At 40.8% G+C, this 18,170-nt stretch overlaps 1 protein-coding gene across 18 annotated transcripts in view; it reads right to left on the minus strand.

Moving 5' to 3' along the window:
• The window catches only part of LOC105421545 (pentatricopeptide repeat-containing protein At4g21880, mitochondrial), a 121,897-nt gene that overhangs the window by 17,216 nt on the left and 86,511 nt on the right, over positions 1 to 18,170 (minus strand). For all 18 annotated transcript variants that reach the window (XM_088858287.1, XM_088858286.1, XM_088858290.1 and 15 more), the window contains 3 exons: positions 10,365 to 10,529; positions 10,077 to 10,204; positions 9,867 to 9,936 (listed from right to left, as the gene is read on the minus strand). In XM_088858287.1, the coding sequence (XP_088714413.1) occupies positions 9,867 to 9,936; positions 10,077 to 10,204; positions 10,365 to 10,529 (363 nt within the window). The remainder of the gene's footprint in view (positions 1 to 9,866; positions 9,937 to 10,076; positions 10,205 to 10,364; positions 10,530 to 18,170) is intronic.

Consider the following 18,170-nt stretch of genomic DNA (forward strand, 5'->3'; position numbering starts at 1 on the left):
TCTTTTTTTTTTCTTTTGTGATATTTTTTTTTTTGAGAAAAAGGTTAACTGTATTAGAATAATAATATTACAATTTTTCTAATCCTAAAGAGGGCAATTCCACAGATTGAGTGCTAAGACAACAAAAGTTAGAGATAGAGAGAAGAAGAGAATAAGAGAAGAAAAAAAATAGATAAACCTAAAGAAGAAAAAATTGGGCTGGGCTTAAGATATGTATAAAAGATGTTAGAGGTAGCAGGAGAGAAGAAGAGCAGAAGAAAAAAGAGAAAAGAAAAACCTAAAGAAGAAAAAATGGGCAGAGCCCTACATATGTATAAAAGATGCGACCTCGTATCGAGAAACAGAGGGCCTTGAGGTTAGAGACAAGGGCCTCCAGTAGTGGTAGCTGACCGTGATGAAAAGAAGACCTCTCATGGCTGACGGTAATGAGGTTTGGACCTCAGCGACCTGATGGAAGAATTGGTGAGAGCTTCAGGCCACTGCAATATGATAGAGAACCTGTTGACTCTGTTTCTGTTGAGAGAGCTGATGAGAGCACCCAGCAGCATAGAGTGCAGCATACCCCACAGTAATAATCATTGAGACTCGTAGTACAAAAGAGAAGTTTATGTCGAGGAATCGAGGATAGGTATGAGAATGAGATTCCCAAAGGGACGCCAACTGTCCATAGAATAATGCCCCTCCCTAGATTGTCTTTACCCATTTCTTGGAGTTGTGTGTGGATGGGTGGACGATGAAAATAGAGATAATGAGAGAGGGAGTATGTGACCCTCCCTAGAATTTCTTGTCCCATATCTTGGAGTAGAGTGTGGATGGGTGGAGGATGAAAAGAGAGAGGATGAGAGAGGAAGTATATGAAGTGCTGCTGTAGTGGGCAAGTGAACTGAGAGATTGGAGCCAGCTTGGTAATTGTGGTTGAGCTACAGTGAATTTAGTGGAAATAAGGTTGGAGCTGGAGATAGAGAGACAGGTAGAAGAGGGAAATGGGTGTGCAGGAGCACTGCAACTGTGATAGAGTTTTGATAGGACATTTAATGGGAATAGAAATGGAAGAAGAGAGTGGGGTTGGGGGATATAGGTTACAGAAGTGCGTACCTGAGATTAGTCTCTGATAGAGGTGAGGACTCCAGGCACTGGGACAATTGGTGATGAAGTAACAACAAGGCCAGGTAAGGCTATTTAGGTAAGGGCCCAAGGACATGAAACAGAGCAAATAGCCTCAAAAGTCAGGAGCGAATAAATAGAACCTTAGAAAAATTCCCTTTTTTTTTTGGAGTTTTTTTTTTTGGAGAAGAAGTGGAAAGGGGGCCAAGAAGAGAGAATTGGGGAAGAGGAGAAGAGAGAGAGAGTTGAGGAGATCAGGTTGGTTGCTGATTAGGTGGACCAAGAGAAGGTCCTTCCATAGCCAATTTGATCTGCCTCTGAATTTGCCTCTCTGAGAATATGTGAAAAAGAGACATGCGGCAGAATATTGCAAATGTAGAATATGTAATCAAAGATGGATAAAAGCCTCCAGGGAGGCTGTTGGTCTTGTGTAGCCCATCTCACTATGTTATTGGAATCTGACTCCACCAAAATCGCAAGAGCTTCAGGTGCTAATTGTAACACCTTGCTGCGTCCAACCAAGAGGGCCATAGCTTCTGCATAGGTAGAATCTTGGTGCCCTATGAATTCTGAGAATTACAAAATGGTTGAGGTAGATCCAGCCAAGGTTCCACCAATACCAGAAGGGACAGGGGTTACCTAGGGAGGAACCGTTTATATTGAGTTTGAGATAACCTTGGGGAGGGTGGGTCCACTGAGGTCTAGGTCTGTTTGTTTGGACATGAAGGTGTAAAAGGCTGTCCCAATTGTTTAGGAAGAGGGAGATTTGCATTGTGGCAAAAATGGGAATGGAAATGGCCCAGCATGTTATCAAAACTGAAATCGAATCGAAAACTGACTGGGTTGTTTTGTGTGTACCTCTGAAGGTTCTAGAGTTTCTCTCTAACCAAAAACTCCAAAATAAGGCTGCAATGGCAATATGACCTAACTTTCTTCCTTGCTTTGAAAAAGGCGGTGCAAAGTAAATTTGGAAAATTTGTTACCCATTGTAACCCAAAGAGGTTTAGAAGAGAAGACCATATATTTTGTCACTTCATAGAGGAGAAAAAGGTGAGAGATAGACTCCTCTTTTTGGAGGCACAAAATGCATCTGTTGGGTAATGAGAAACACCTTTTTTTGAGTTGGTCAAGGGTGAGGATTTTGCCTTGAAGGAGCACTCAGACAAAAGCCTGGATTTTATGAGGGATGGGTAATGATCATGATAAATTGAGAAGAGGTTTGGGATCGGGGTTGGGAATGAGGGAAGAATAGAAGTATGACACTGAGAAACACGCCGAGGGAGCAGGGAACCAAATAAATGAGTTTGGTTGAGATAAGGGCTGAGGATTCCTGATCTGTAAGGTTGCGTCTGAAGATTGGAGTCCATACTAAGGATGCACCTGAGAAGGCCACATGCTCTGCAACTAGGGCCGCTGAGTTTCTGGCTACCACAAATAGTGAGTGAAAAATTATCGAGAGTGGAGAGGTTCCTATCCAGATATCTGTCGAGAAGTGAATTCTAAGGCCATCTCCTAAAAGGTACCTAATTCTATTGGTAAATTCTGTCCTGGTTGAAGAGTACTTTTCCAGGCCCCAGAAGATCTGTGAGGAGGAGATCTAGGAAGCCAATCGTCCCCATTTAGTCCATAGTTAGCTTGAATAACCTCTTTTCATAGAAGGGGGTAGGGGGAGGAGAATTTCCACCACCATTTCCCTAGAAGGGCGTGGTTCATAAGTCTAAGATTTTTAATACCCCGACCACCGAATTTCTTCGGAAGACACACTAGATCCTATGCCACTAGGTGAATTCTCTTGGTATCTTCCACCCCTGATAAGAGGAAATCTCTCAAAGTTTTTCCAATTTCAGAATGACCGAAATGGGGATTTGGAAAAGGGGCATGGGCCATGAAATAAATGGGAATACTAGCAAGAGTGGCTCGAATTAAGGTGATTCTACCTCCGAATAGGTATCTACCTTTCCAAGAAGCAAATTTCCATGTGAGTCTCTCTATCAGGTTGTCCCACACATTTTTCTTAGGCTTGCCGCATAATGGGAGACCTGAGTATGAGGAAGGGATGGTATCAGTGGCGCATCCATGATGATAGGCCAACCTGTGAAGAACTCATGCTTCCACATGTATTCCAATCATTTTGGTTTTAGAGAGATTGACTTTCATTCTTGGAAGAAGTTCAAAAGTTCTTAGAAAGCGCCACTGACAATCTACTTGAGAAGGATTAGCATCGCAATAGATGAGGGTGTCATTTGCATAGAGGAGATGGGTAATTGTTGGACCTAGGTGTGAAGTCTAGAAACTCATGAGAGAACCAGATTCATAAAGGCGAGAAATTCCCTGACTAAATGGTTCGCCTATCAATATGAAGAGGAAAGGTGAGGGAGGGTCGCCTTGCCTAAGGCCCCTCTTTGCTTGAAAGAATCCTTCTGGGGATCCGTTAATGAGAATGGAGATTGAGGGATTTGTGATGCATTCGGAGATCCATTTTCTCCATTTGGGACCAAAGCCCATTTTAGATTGGATGGAATCCAGGATATCCCAATCTACCATGTCATAAGCCTTTTCTCAGTCTAGTTTTATGACTAAACCTTGTTGTCCTGAGAGGGATCGAGAGTGAATAGCCTCATGGGCTGACAAGGCCCCATCCAAAATTTGTCTGTTAGCTACAAATGTTGACAGAGACGAGGAAATGGAGACAAGAGATTGTTGGAGCTGAGAAGCTAGCACTTTAGCTAGGATTTTATAGGAGGAATTTAGGAGACTAATTGTGCAAAAATCCTTCATCCTATGGGCTCCTTCAATTTTAGGGATCAAGGCTATAAAGGTAGCCTTGTGTGTAGAATTAAGCCTTCCTCTCTGAAAAAATTCTTGAAAGAAAGCTATAAGATCAGGGGAAGTAACCTCCTAAAGGTTTTGGAAAATGGCAGTAGGAAAGCCATCAGCGCCTGGAGATTTGTCCTTCAGATGATCAAAAGTAGCCTTCCTGATCTCTTCATAAGTGAAAGGTTTCCTTAACATTACCGAGGCCTCTAGGGAAATAGATTTGAAAGTCATGCTGCTTAGGGTGGGGCAAGAATTGGGCTGGGAGAAAAGATTTGAGAAAAATCTAATGAAGAAACTATTGATATGGTGAGGCTCTGAAAAGGTTTGGGAGCCAACAATGATTCGTGTGATAGCAAGATGAGGAGTCAAACCCTCACCTCTTCCTACACTGTGATTTCTCCTTTGAACTTTGGGGGAACATTTTGCTACTGTTTGGTATCGAATGGGTAATTCCACCCACTGTAAAAGTGCTCATCTCCTATGAGCTCCACACCCCTTGGCCAAAGGCTGACAGAGCTCTTTGGAAGGCAACAATAGCTGCAACCCTGTGGACCATTTGGGTGGAAAGAAACAACTGTATTTTTTGAGGTGCTAAACTACAGGCTTCAGCTCTCCTGTACAAGGTGATATCCTTGATCACCTTTTAGGCCTCAAATCACAAGACCTTCTCGGGGCTACAAAGGACCCAGTTCCTCCCCCATTGGAAGGATATTCTCCTCCATTGTCTGCGACAGCCACAAAGATCCAATTTCTGGCAACCACCCTCAGCAGAAACCATCAAACTTAATTTTGATGGTTGCTCCTTAAGAAATCCCAGACCAGCAGGGGCAGGGGGGGTTTTCAAAGACCACCTAGGCAATGTACTTCTTTCTTACTCAGAGGACCTTGGCATCATGGAAGCACACATTGCTGAAGCCTTGGCCCTCCTTCAAGGACTGAAAAAGTTTAATTGCTCTTGGGGTTTACACCTTATCATAGAAGGAGATTCAAAGAATGCTCTCTCATGGGCTAGTAGGGCCTCCACTCAGCCATGATTCCTAACCTCTACATTCGATGAAATTGATCATCTTTGCAAGGATATGGACGTCTTATGGCGGCATACTTGGAGGACGTCCAACGATTTCGCGGATCGCTTGGCGAAAGGAGCTAATAGGCAATCACAAGATCAAGCCGGGATCGTCTCCTTTTTTCCACAAGATCTCTGGCGCAGCTCGCTTCCATAGCACTTCACCTGGCTTCTCTTGGCCTCCCCTATTTTTTGTATTTTTTGAAAGCTTCATGTAAAATTTTCTTTTGGGAGGTCTTACAAACCCTTCTTGTACATGATTCACTGTCTGTATTTTTCCAGTCCATCCCTTAGGGGGTGAACTTGGCCTCCTCTCTCTTGTACAATCCTTACCCATTAATACAACGTTACCTTTTATCAAAAAAAAATGATTCGTGTGATAGCATTTGCACTTCATCTTGCGCTAGTCGTTTTATGAAAGAAAGCTGTGTTTCGGTCTCCCAGTTTGAGCCATTTGATCCTAGATCTATGGTACTAGTAGGTCTCCTCTTGTTTCAGAGTTTGGAAGAGGTAAATCCTAGCTTGGTTTCTAGATTGTCTTTCTAGGGAAGATAGGGGTCTAGTTTCTTCCAACTGATCCGCTTCCAAGATTGAGGCTGACGAGTCTCTAATTCTGGTCTTAAAGTTCGAGGGAAGGTCCCTACTCCAGATTTTGAGTGCTGCTTTAAGGTTTTGGAGTTTGCGAGATAATTTGAAACCTGCCCAGCCAGTTACATTGGTAGAAGACCACACTGAGGCAAGTATTGGCATGAAAGTAGGTTCCTATAGCCAATGTAATTCAAATAGAAAAGGTTTATGGGTGCAAGAAGAGGGATTAGTATCTAATATGATGGGCTTATGATCAAAAGTTGTTTTTGTGAGGGCTTGGGAAGTGGTACCAGGGAACTAAGTTTCCCATTGTTGATTACCTAAGAATCTGTCCAGCTTAGACATGATTGGTATGGGGGCATGGTTAGACCAAGTGAAAACGGCTCCTAAAAGGGGAAAACTTGAAATATCTTGTGAATATTTCCTGGTTCGGACTTTGGACTTATATCAAATTCATTTTGAAAATCTTAGTGCAATTTGTTATTTTTTGTTTTCTTTTTTTTATTTTTTTACATGTTTGTGGATGGAATATTTTGTGAATATTTACCGGTCTGGGCATATATCTAGTGAATAGTTTGAAAATTCGAATTAAATTGATATTTTTTGTGAATATTTAGACCAAATCTTATAGACTGAGAAATCCCTAAGGGGCCCAAACCCCTGCCCTACGAACTTTTCTCGTTTTATTTTTATTTTTTTTAGGGGGTGGGGGGGAGCCAAGGATACCTTGTCCTTGTTCCTGGGCGTCTGCCTAGGCGGACAGGCCCCCCTAACCACCTAAGTGGCGGGCACCTCTGCCTTTTTGAACATTGACTGAAGACAAAAGAAAGTTTAGGAGAGGCAGATATGTTAACACATTGAATGCGGAGAGACACATTATTAAGAAATGGCAGCTCACTGCTTGCCAAAATCTGTCCTCAAACATAATGGTACTTAGGTTTAAGACCCAATAAAAATTTGACAACTCTAAATGCTTCATGATGCTTCCTTTGTAGTTCTACATCACCAAATATAAGCTAATATAGATTCAGCTCTTCCCACATGCCTTTAAGGGCACTATAATATTCACTCACCCTCTTATTACCTTGTTGCAACCAAAACATTTTATGAAACAGTTCATACCCATGAGATGTTCTTATATGATGAATATATCTTTTAAAGAGTCAGGAATTTCTTTAACAATGCTAAGAAACATCACATTTGCACTTATTTGAGGCTCCATACTGCTCCACAACTAGGTCATGATTATGTAATTCTCTCTCATCCACTATTCAAATCTACTATCAAACTCACTAGGCTAATCCTCAGTCAAATATTTTAATTTCACCTAGCACTATAGGATACTTTAACAGACTGAGCCCATACAACATAATTAGATTCATTTAACTTTACTGAAGTAATTTGTATCCCCACATGTTCAAGAAGACTGAAGGTCTTGGGTTTAATTTCATAAGCCAACTAGGGTCAATTGAATACAATCACCAACACCGAGTATAGTAAAATGCTAGGAACGATTTTTTTTTAATTAATCAAAAGATAAAGAAATACTTATCATTCACATTGAGCATAGCTACTTTCTAAAATTTGAACAAACTCAAGCAACACAAGAATCAGTCTTGAGCTTGAGTGGTTAGCAATACACGTCGAGCAACGCTACATCTTAAGTTCGGTACCCACCACTAAAACATCAAGGAAAAAAAAAAGGAGTAAAAGAACTAGGGCAACACCCCAGTATCCAAATCCGAGCATCACCATGCTGTCACTTCGAGTAGACAAGGGCAATACCTATCCACACAAAAAACTTTAATGAGTTTTTTAGAGAAAACTTCAGCGAATCATCCACAGTTGCCCAGAAACTTGCGTCTTTAAAGAGGAATCGCAAGAACAGCAACATCACCACATTAAACACAGACCCACATGGGCCACAGGGTTCAGACCAAACAACCCTAGGTAGTCACCCTCTTTTCTTTCTTAGTTAAAAAGAAATTTAAGAGGGAAGAAGATTACATGTAGCCCGGAGGAGCCTTACATTCATCGCTGTCAGCAGCCACTATCGGAGGCTCTCGTTTCTAACCTTAAGGCACTTTGTTCCTCGAAACGAGATTGCATCTGTTATTCATATGTAGGGCTTTAGGTTTTTCTTTTCTCTTTTTTCCTCTTCTTTCCTCTTCTCCTCATTCTCTATCATCTCGGGTTCAGCCCATTTTTTCTTCTTTAGTTTTTCTATTTTTCTCCTTTTCTTCTCTCACTTATTTCTATCTCTTGTTATCTGAGCACCCAATCAGTGGGATTGCCTTCTTTAGGATTAGAAATCTTGTAATTTTCCTATTTTAATGAAGTTAACCTTACCTTCAAAAACAAAGAGGGAAGAAGATTAAAAGGGACGAAATATTTAGAATAGAAAAGAAAACAAGAGGGAAGAAAATGATCAAAGCTCTAATACCATGTTAAAAAAGGGAGAGAGATGAAAAGAGAAGAGGAAGAGGAAGCAAGAGTGACGTGAGAGTCCAAATTGGTCTCACACACCTTTGAAATCAGTTTTATATTACTAAAAGCAGAGAGGGAAAAACTGCAAAACCTAATTGGAACTACGAGTTTTTCCAGTATGTGTGACATGTGGGCCCTATGGTTGTGTGGGTGTGATGCACATGTGGGGCTGGATCCAAATGCCCCCATGTGTTCCTCCTAGCCCCTTCCCTTATCCTAGAAACTTTTAAAATCCCTTTAAGGGTTTTTCACTATTGAAAATAATTTTCAAAATTCCAATTTTTTTTTAAAAAGCACAATAGTTCTTTAGTTGAAACCATAATTTCTAGAAGTGGATTGCTACCAATGGGTAAAGAAAATTGATTGTCAGGGCACTCCACCCGACCTAGTAACCGTAATCCTCGACTATCTTCTCAAGCCAACCCAATGAGACCCATGACCCATAAGCTCATGATAAGGGTCTCATGATTGGCTCATCAAAACTGGTCAATAAATAGTGAAACCACGGTCCCATAATGTGGATTACAAGTCCCCCATTAAGAGAAAGTCATGTGCACATATCACAATAGTGCAATGGAGGCTCTCCCTATGCACGTGTATACGTATCCCTTTTTAGGGTTGCTTCTCGGTATGCGGCTGTTATGTATACATGCCATGCGAAAATGTGCAACCACGTCCCAAAAAGTGGATTACAGGTCCCCCATTAAGAGAAAGTCATGTGCACATATTACTATAATGGAAGGGAGACTCTCTCTATACACATGTATAAGACTTTTTCAGGTTTGCTTCCTAGTATGCAGTTGTTATGTGTACATGGCATGTAAAAGTTTATCGAGCATTTAGCCTTTATCTCATAGGCCTACATCTGCACACAAGAGACCATAAAGCTTTCTTGGCCTACAAACCATCTCTTAGCATCTCTCCAACCTCTACAAGTAATGAATATCTGAAAAATCCTCTTTGGCAGTGCCATATGCTTAGTGGTAAGGTTTTGGAAATGACCCCAGCTATAGACGGCCTAACCCTAGGTTCACCAACCAACACACTCCCACTAAAATGTATAATCCACTATAATTCTTTTATTATATGCTCGCACAGGCTTTAAAGGCCACAGATCCCAGCGATCTCTAATTGAGATTAATGACTTGAGCAGAGCCCAATTCTGATACCATGTCAGAAACCTTTGAAGCCCACAAGGACAGACTGGTTTGGGTCAAAACTACAAGACACTTCCATTATTGATTCTCTTTTTTAAGGGAAGGTAGCCAATTTTATTTTGTTGTTTTTTTAATAAAGTAGCTAAATCTATTCAGTAATATTGCGAGATAATACAGCCAAATAAGTAAATCTCGAACACCAAAGAGATGTCAATGGGGGCATCTTGAGAGCCACACTTCAAGGCTGTATTATAGAAAAACTCAAACTGTCCACTCCTTTCGCTAGAAGTGTGCCATCTCATTAGCACTCTGAGGGACATGATGAAATTGTACCGACAGACTGTCATTAACTTTCCAAGGGGCTACAATCTTCTTTTCAGCCCAGATGATGACTCTCACTGTTGATTCAAAGCAAACAAACTGACTGTTTAACTATTAGGCATATGCATCAATGCCGAAATAACCATGGTTGGATGATACAACGAAAATTGATAAAAGAAATAACAAAAGTTACAGTATCCCAAAAGTTAGATTATCATCCCTGAGGAAACATATCTTCTAAGATTGGCTTGGATGATAAACCAAAACAAGCATGCAATGGTGATGCAAACATAAGAGGAACAAACAGTCAAAAAGGAGATGGAGACCTGATCACAAACAATGTTGGCATGCAACTCGTCCTTCTCCTTGAGCAGTTTGAGTAGTTCAACAGCACAACTGAGTGAAAAGTAACACTAGGATTAAATGAGAAGAGGGCACATGAAAAAGTATTGGTCCATACCAATATATGCTGTAAATAAACTAGCTGACTTGAAAAACTATCAGTCTGTGCAAATATATACTATGGTTAAACTAACCTCAAGTTTCTAAAACGAACACAATAGTTAACAATCCTGCCACAGCCATCGCACCAGTGGTTCACATCATTCAAATCACACAACAACTGGAGCAGTTTATGCAAGTTTCCTTCTGAACGAAGAGAGTCCTGCAAAATCATGAATAGAAGTGTGGAACAAATCAAGTACCGTGAGATGCACTTTTCCTTAATCATAAAGCAGGTTTGATTGCAGCTCTAAGATCTTTTTCCACCAATCAAGTATCAAAAATGTAGATAACTTGACTAGACAGGACTTAATAAAACTTACAATAAGGCTAATTATAGCTTTTGGCTCTGGTGTAGACCCTGCTTCCTTAGTTTCGTCATATACTCCAAGCGCATCTGAAACCTGTCCATTGCATGCAAGAGCTGATACAAGAACACCCTTGATCTCATTCATGTTTTTATCCAGTATCCTGTGATCAATGACAACCTGATCCCAGAAAGAACAATTATGGGATGAATATCAATTGGCATGACTGAAAGGGTATTGAAACAGAAATATAAATCATATCAAATGCTAATATCCATGTACCAACAATTTCATTTTTCAGGTTACAACATTCCATCAAATAAGAAAGGACAACTTTTCTACCTTCTAGTTTGAAACAACTATTAAATCTAAGATGCAGCTTGTCAGGTGATTCTTCACATATTTGCTATTCATGAATAGTGAAGAGGCATGACACAAAAACTTACACTTACACATATAAATGCAATACAAGCATAGGTAGCAACATCTCAAAGCTTAAAGACTTTGCTATGAACCCATCATGATCAGTATGTGATGGTATGAACATTATCCTCTGCTACTCTGAATGATTGATATATGTATAGGTACACCCACAACCTTGCAGGAGAATGATATTCTCTTCAAACAAATAAAATTAAGATAGTCCCCTTAACCTACACAGGGATAACAGAAACTCCAGATCACATGTAGATTACGATTAGCAATGTCATATCTACGTCAAGTATGACAAAGCCCTCTGAAGCTTTACCACGTTTATGTCTTAAATCATCTCACTTATGTGAAAGCTAGGCTGTTCTGGAAGGGAGCAATCAATCTACTGAAGAAAGCATGGGTGTTCTAGGCATAAATTTCCAGCACGAAGGGGTGTGGGGCCCTATCATGGGACTTATCCAGGTACTGATCAGAAGTCAATTTCAGAGTAGCTCATCAGTCTAACCTCATTAAATAGTTCTCCCAGGTTCAAGAATTGAGGATTCTCTTAATCCTTATAACCACAAGGATGACACGATTGGTCAATCATGTGACTATCATGCCCACATAGGGAGATACAATCGTTCTGGATGGAGGGGTAAACCGGCACTGTTCCTAAATTTAGGCCATCCAAACTGGCCTAAGTATCAGTGAACAACTGAGTAGTGGTCAAAGTCATCTTGAAATAGATTCTTGAAGGGCCATGGGCTACTGAGGGCAAATCATGAATGCCATAAAAAGATACCCAATGGCATAAATTATGGAAAGTCCTGTGGAAATCAAGGATTTTTACAATGTTAATTTTATTCATGTAATCAGGAGAGCGAATACAGAAGCAGATGCGTCCAGATAGGAAAATGCATGTGAAATTTTGTTGGTGTGGATAGTCCTCTCTAACCACCACCTACATTTTTCTTTGTGAATGCTGCAAATGTCACTTATCTGTGCTGGATCAGATGTGGAAGAATATGTTGCTGCTAAACACCAAACTAAAGACCACTTAAGCAACGTCAACAGACTTCCCCCCCCCTCCCCAAAAAAAAACGAACCCTGAAGACCACTAAAGCAGGAAAATGCCTGTGGAATTTTGTTGCTGTGGACAGTCCTCTCTAAGCCCAACGAGAAAAACCTTCCAACCCCATACAATCCTAGTCACAGCCAATGAACTTTCGAGTGCAAAGATTTAAGTATTTATAAAGTGAAAATATATATTGATGTCTTCAAACTAGCAAAAATGAGAGAGGAAGTGTAGAGATCTAGATAATGCTAAATGCATTAAGAGTGAGGATTAGAGGGTCTTAGTGAAGGATGATGAAGTCAATGAAAGGTGGGGAATTTAAAAATATTATTAAATGACGACCACTATGGAAGCACAATGTTAGGAGGAACCTTTGACATAAATGACATCAAAGGTCACAAATACATTTGTAGGATCAAAATATATGAAGTGAAAGAAGCTTTGAGAAAGATGAAGATAGGAAAGGCTTTAAGACTAGATGGTATCCTAATGAGATTTGGAAGTGCATGGGAGAGACGGACATATTCTGGTTGACCAAGTTCAACAAGATTTTGAGAACATAGAAAATACCAGGCAAATGGAGAAAAAGTTTTGTGGTACCTATATACAAGAACAAATGAGACATGCAGAATTGTACGAATTATCGAGGGATCAAACTTAAAAGCCACACTACGAAGGTGCGGGAGAGAGTAATTGAGGAATGACTATGACATGAAAGGAGTGTATCAGAAAACAGTTTTATGTATGGAGGTCCACAAATGAGGCTAATTTCCAACTTAGGCAATTGATTGAGAAGTTTACGAAAAAGAGAAAAGACCTCTGCATGGACCATATTGATTTAGAGAAAACATACCATAGGGTATCTAACTCCGCCACAGCTAGTCCCAAGCCGGTCATGTCAGTCCCAAGCCTAGATAAAGGAGGAGGGCTGTGTTAGGTAGCACAGCCAGCGTAAAACTTTGCCACATCTTTTCTGAATTCTGAATCCATGCTATATGTTCATGCTAAGTTGTTCCCTGTAAGCAACGTGTGGTATCGGAACCCGGGTGTAGTAAGAAATGACCAAGGGATAGGAAGCAACGCGCCGCGATGACACCCAGTTGCATTGATAAGTAGGCAAAGGTTTCCATGTCATTTAAGACGAGCGTGGGAAAAGAAGCTAGTTCAAAAGAATAGGACTTGTCTAGTCACATGGAATGTAAGAACTATAAGGTTCGGGACTTTTCGGGTCGTTGATCTTGTTTTGCATCCTGAATCCTTTCCTACTAATTCTTTCCTCAAATTTATTTTTCGATTTGCTGAATAACCTCTATCTGATGTTTTGAGTGGTACCATGTTTTTTTTTTTTTTTGAGAACTGTTAACATTTTATTATTAAGACAATAGTAGTTACAAAATTGTGAGTAACTGAAAGACACCCTCTAAAAATGGGTGTCTTTCAGTAAAAAATACATTAGTCAGTCATGTACAAAAGGCCTTATAAGATCCGCTCAAGTATCAAGATTTACAATGGTTTTAAAAAAAATAACACCAGAGCTGTGGGTTGCTCGTGTGGAAGCAGACTATGTAGTACAGCTGTGGTCCTGAACAAAAAAGGAGTCGAACCTAGCCTGGTTTTCCATTTGGAAGCTAGCTCCCTCCTTTGTCATGAGATCTGCGAGTTCGTTGGACGTCCTCCATGTATGCCTCCATGAGGTGTTCGTATCCCTGCATATGTAAGTAATTTCATCAAAAATTGTTGGCAGTTGCCAAGGGGGAGAGGTCATGCCACTTGCCCAAGAGATGGTGTTTTGAGAGTTTCCTTCCACAATTAGATGTGTGCCCCAAGATGGATTGAATTTTTTAATACCCAATAATAAAGCCATTGCTTCTGCGTATTGGGGATCATTGATTCCAAGATACATGGAGTATGTGAGGAGGACATTTCGCTGGTAGTCTATAAAGACGCCCCCAGCACCGGTCGCGCCAGGATTTCCAAGAGAGCAACCATCAAAATGCAGCTTGATGCTGTCCTCTGGTGGTGGTTGCCAATTGCTAGCTCTTGAGATTTTTGGTGGCCTATGGTTGAGGACATTTTCCCATTGGGAAAGGAAGATGTTCCTTGATAATCCCGAGAAAAACTTGTGATTGGCGGCCCAAAAAGAGGTCAATGAACCTTATGGAAGAGAGCTAGTGGTTGGAGTTGAAGTCTGTGGAAGATTATGTTATTCCTTTCTATCCATATTGTCCATATGGTAGCAGCCACTGTAGCGTTCCATAAGGTTTTTCCAGCCAAAGGCCGCTGAGCCTCCAACTTGTGAGATATCAGGGCCTGACCGTGGGTGGTGTGACCCATTGGATGCCGAAGAGTTGTAGCACCTGGCTTCGCAACTTATTGGTAAATTCGCAATGAATAAAGAGGTGTGGGTTGGTTTCCTACTCACAAAGACATAGAGTGCATCTATTAGGGATTGAGAAACCTCGTTTTTGTAATTGGTCCACTGTGAGTGCTCTTTGGGAACATGCTATCCAATTGAAGAACTGAATCTTAGGTGGCGCAATGGTTGACCATACTTTTGACAAGATAGAGGTTGGGTTGAGAGGAAAGGTGGGGGGTTGCGTGAGACTTTTAGAGAAGGAGGCTACTGTGAAGAGACTTGAAGGGGAAAGGCTCCAAACTATAGTATCTCTCCCATTTGTTGGAACGAACGAGAGGAAAGAGCAGTACATAGTAGTTGGAATTGGTTGGTTTCCTCGTCTGAAAGATTTCTTCAGAACGATGGATTCCAGACTCTCCGTCCACCTGAAAGTGGCACTTCCTTAGCAACAGTTGCGTATTTGTTAGAGGCAAGTGAGTAAAGGGCTGGGAATGCCTGGCACAGTGGAGAGTTTCCTAGCCATATATCTATCCATAATTTTACCCTATGTCCTTCTCTTGGATGAAATCTTATGCGTCTTCTGAACTGTGACAGGGAAGAGGCTAAGGATTTCAAAGGCCCTGACGCTCTGTGTCTGTGGATCCTCTTTTGTACCCCTGTTCCGTCTTTGATTTTGTATTTGCATCATTACACCTGAGCCAGGAGAGAGTCTGGTTGAGAAGCTAGGCGTTACCACCATTTGCCTAGGAGGGCTGTATTTTATTTTCTTACGATCCGAATTCCTAAGCGCCCCTGCTTTCTTGATAGAAAGATGTTTTCCCATGCTACAAGGTGGAATTTGGTCTTCTCTGCCTGTCCAGACCATAAGAAATTCCGCATAAGTTGTTCTATGCGGTTAGCCACTTGTGCTGGCATTTGGTACAGGGACATGAAGTAGACCGCAGTATTTGCCAAGGTGGCTTTGATCAGGGTAACTCTTTCTGTTGGTGAAAGATATCTACCTTTCTAAGCAGCTAGACATCTCTCAACTTTGTCTAAACCCTAAGACCAGAGCCTCTTTCTAGGTTTACCCAGTCCCAAAGGAAGGCCCGGGTATGTGAGTGGAGGGTCTTCCACTTTACATTCCCAATCTGGGATGAGGGCTCTTACCTCTGCATTTGTCATGGCTACTCCCATTATTTCAGATTTTTCCATGTTACTTTGAACCCTGTTGCTTTCTGAAAGCACAGGAGGAAAGGTTTGGGAGTATCGACTTCATTTCGTGAAGCTTCAAGGAAGACTAGGGTGTCGTCTGCGTATTGCAGGTGAGACACCATTGGGCCCAGATTACTACTTTTGAAGCTTGAAAGGAGGCTAGATTGGTAGAGACGGGAAAAAGATCTGGTGAATACTTATGTTGCAATGTTAAAAAGGAAGGGGGAGAGAGGATCCCCTTGTCGAAGTCCCCTCGAGGCACGGAAGTAACCTTTCGATGTCCCATTGATGAGAATGGAAAAGTGGGGATGAGAAAAACAACCTCTCATCCAACTCCGCCATCTCTCCCTAAACCCCATTCTAACCATGAACTCTTCCAAGATGGACCAGTCAACATGGTCATAAGTTTTCTCCCAGTCTATTTTGAAGATTAAGCCTGATTTCTTGGCTAAATGTCTTGTGTGAATGCACTCATTAGCCACCAATACCCCATCCAAGATCTGTCTATCTTGGATGAAGGCTGATTTAGATGGAGAGATAACAGAAGGGAGGACTTGTTGAAGTCTAGAGGCAAGGACCTTAGCAAGTATTTTGTATGTCGAGTTTAGACGGCTAATCGGGCGAAAATCCTTGATTTTCTCTGCCCCTTCAACTTTAGGTACTAGGGCTATGAAGGTGGCATTGATTACTTTGTGGAAGATTCCCCTATGGAAGAATTCCTGGAAGAAATCCATGAAGTCGAGATGAAAGGTGCTCCAGAAGATTTTAAAGGGTGCAATTGGGAATCCGTTTGGACCAGGAGCTTTTGTCATACCGTGTTATTGCAGGGATCGCGAGCTTTCCGATGGTACGAAAATCGCTCAAATCTGAGCTACTGTCAGAAAGGCATGATCCGTACTTCAAATATTTTTCTACACGCATCCCAATGCGCTATGCATGAATCCCTATAAAACACACCCAAGGCAATGCACATGATTAAATCATACATGCTCCCACACACAATGATTACACACATGCACTCTCTCTCCTTATGCATAATCACTTGAGTGCCATGTGGAACAAGCATGCTTCCACCCCCATCATTGTGTTCTTCATGCATGCCTTCTCTGTCCTTATGCATGATCACTTGAGTGCCATGTGGCACATGCATGCTTCCACCCCCCAATGCTTATATATACCCCCATCCACTCATAAATTGGGTTTAACTCTCTCTCCTCACCCCTCCACTCCCGCACTTGCCCCCTCTTTCCCCCTTGTTCTTGTTCTTCACTCTTAGCCCATTAACCTCATAAGCCTTAAACCTTCGAAGCTTGAACCTTCGAAGCTTGAACCCAAACCACTTGAAGCTTGACAACCGAAGTGGAGCTTGCAGAACATTTTATCTTGGGGATTTCCATTGGAGCAATGTTAGTAGATTTAGTTTCCATGGTTTCATGCTTATGTTAATGAATGTTTCTTTACCTAATTCAAATGTGAAATTCAAGTGAATATGTGCGAGTGTGGGTGCATGCTTACTAAAATTCCGTTAAAGTGTATTCTGATTTCCAGAATTGTGGTCCTTGTTTAAGAGATTGTTAGGGTACCTTAAACCTTGCCTTAGCCCATGAATTTTGGTGGGTCTGTAGGATTTTGAACGTATTTCCACATGGAAAAGACCCCTTGTTAATATCTCATGTAATTTGAAAGCTATTCACTATTTGCTGAAGCATGCCAGATCTATGAAATGAAAATCCAAGGATTTAACATGTTTTTGTGTGAAGCTTTTGACTAACCAAAATTTACTAGAATGAGGTTAAACCACTTTGAAATGTTAGATAGATGAGTCTAGTTTAAAATTGGTTTTGGACTCATAATAAAAGTCCTTATGGTTTGAACGTTATAGTCATTTTTCTAGTAGGGTGTCATCCTGGATTTTCTGCTGCGCAAAACAGAAATTTCATTCGGGAAAATCAAATAGTTTGACAAATTTTAGACCAATATTTGGGGTTACTTCCTATATGAAAGTTGTTTTGTTATGAGTCTAGATTATCAATAAATTGGTTGTAGGTTTAAATGATCTTTGAATTTAATGATATGCCCTTAAATGTGGACAATGTTCATCTTGGAAAAAACCAATAATATGACATAGTGATCTCTATTGCATTGATATATAGCACGATATTGATATGATAATGTCTCTTGAATTGATAAGCATAATAATATGACATAGTGATGTCTATTACATTGATATATAGCATGATATTGATATCATAATGTTTTTTGAACTTATAAGCATGTTAATATGATATAGTGATCTTTCTTGTGATTATATGTATAACATGCTCTAGACATGTTGATGTTTCTTGTGATTATATGTATGACATGCTTCTAATATGATTCGTGTGCATGGATACATGCTTCTGTTATATGATCCATGCATGGTAATATTCTTCTGATAAGATATGTGTGCATGGTGACATACTTCAGATAAGATATGTGTGCATGGTGACATGCGTCTGATAAGATATGTGTGCATGGTGACATGCTTCTGATAAGATATGTGTGCATGGTGACATGCTTTTGATAAGATATGTGTGCATAGTGACATGCTTCTGATAAGATATGTGAGCATGGAGACATGCTTCTGTTATATGATCTATGTATGGTGACATGCTTTTGATAAGATATGTGTGCCTGGTGACATGCTTCTGATAATATATGTGCATGGTAACATGCTTTCAGTAAGATATGTACGCATGGAGACATGCTTCTGTTATGATCGGATAAGATATTTGTGCTGGCA

The sequence above is a fragment of the Amborella trichopoda genome, chromosome 2 (assembly GCF_054954075.1).
Source record: "Amborella trichopoda isolate Santa Cruz 75 chromosome 2, AtrichopodaSantaCruz75HAP2 v2.0, whole genome shotgun sequence".
Lineage (NCBI taxonomy): Eukaryota > Viridiplantae > Streptophyta > Magnoliopsida > Amborellales > Amborellaceae > Amborella > Amborella trichopoda.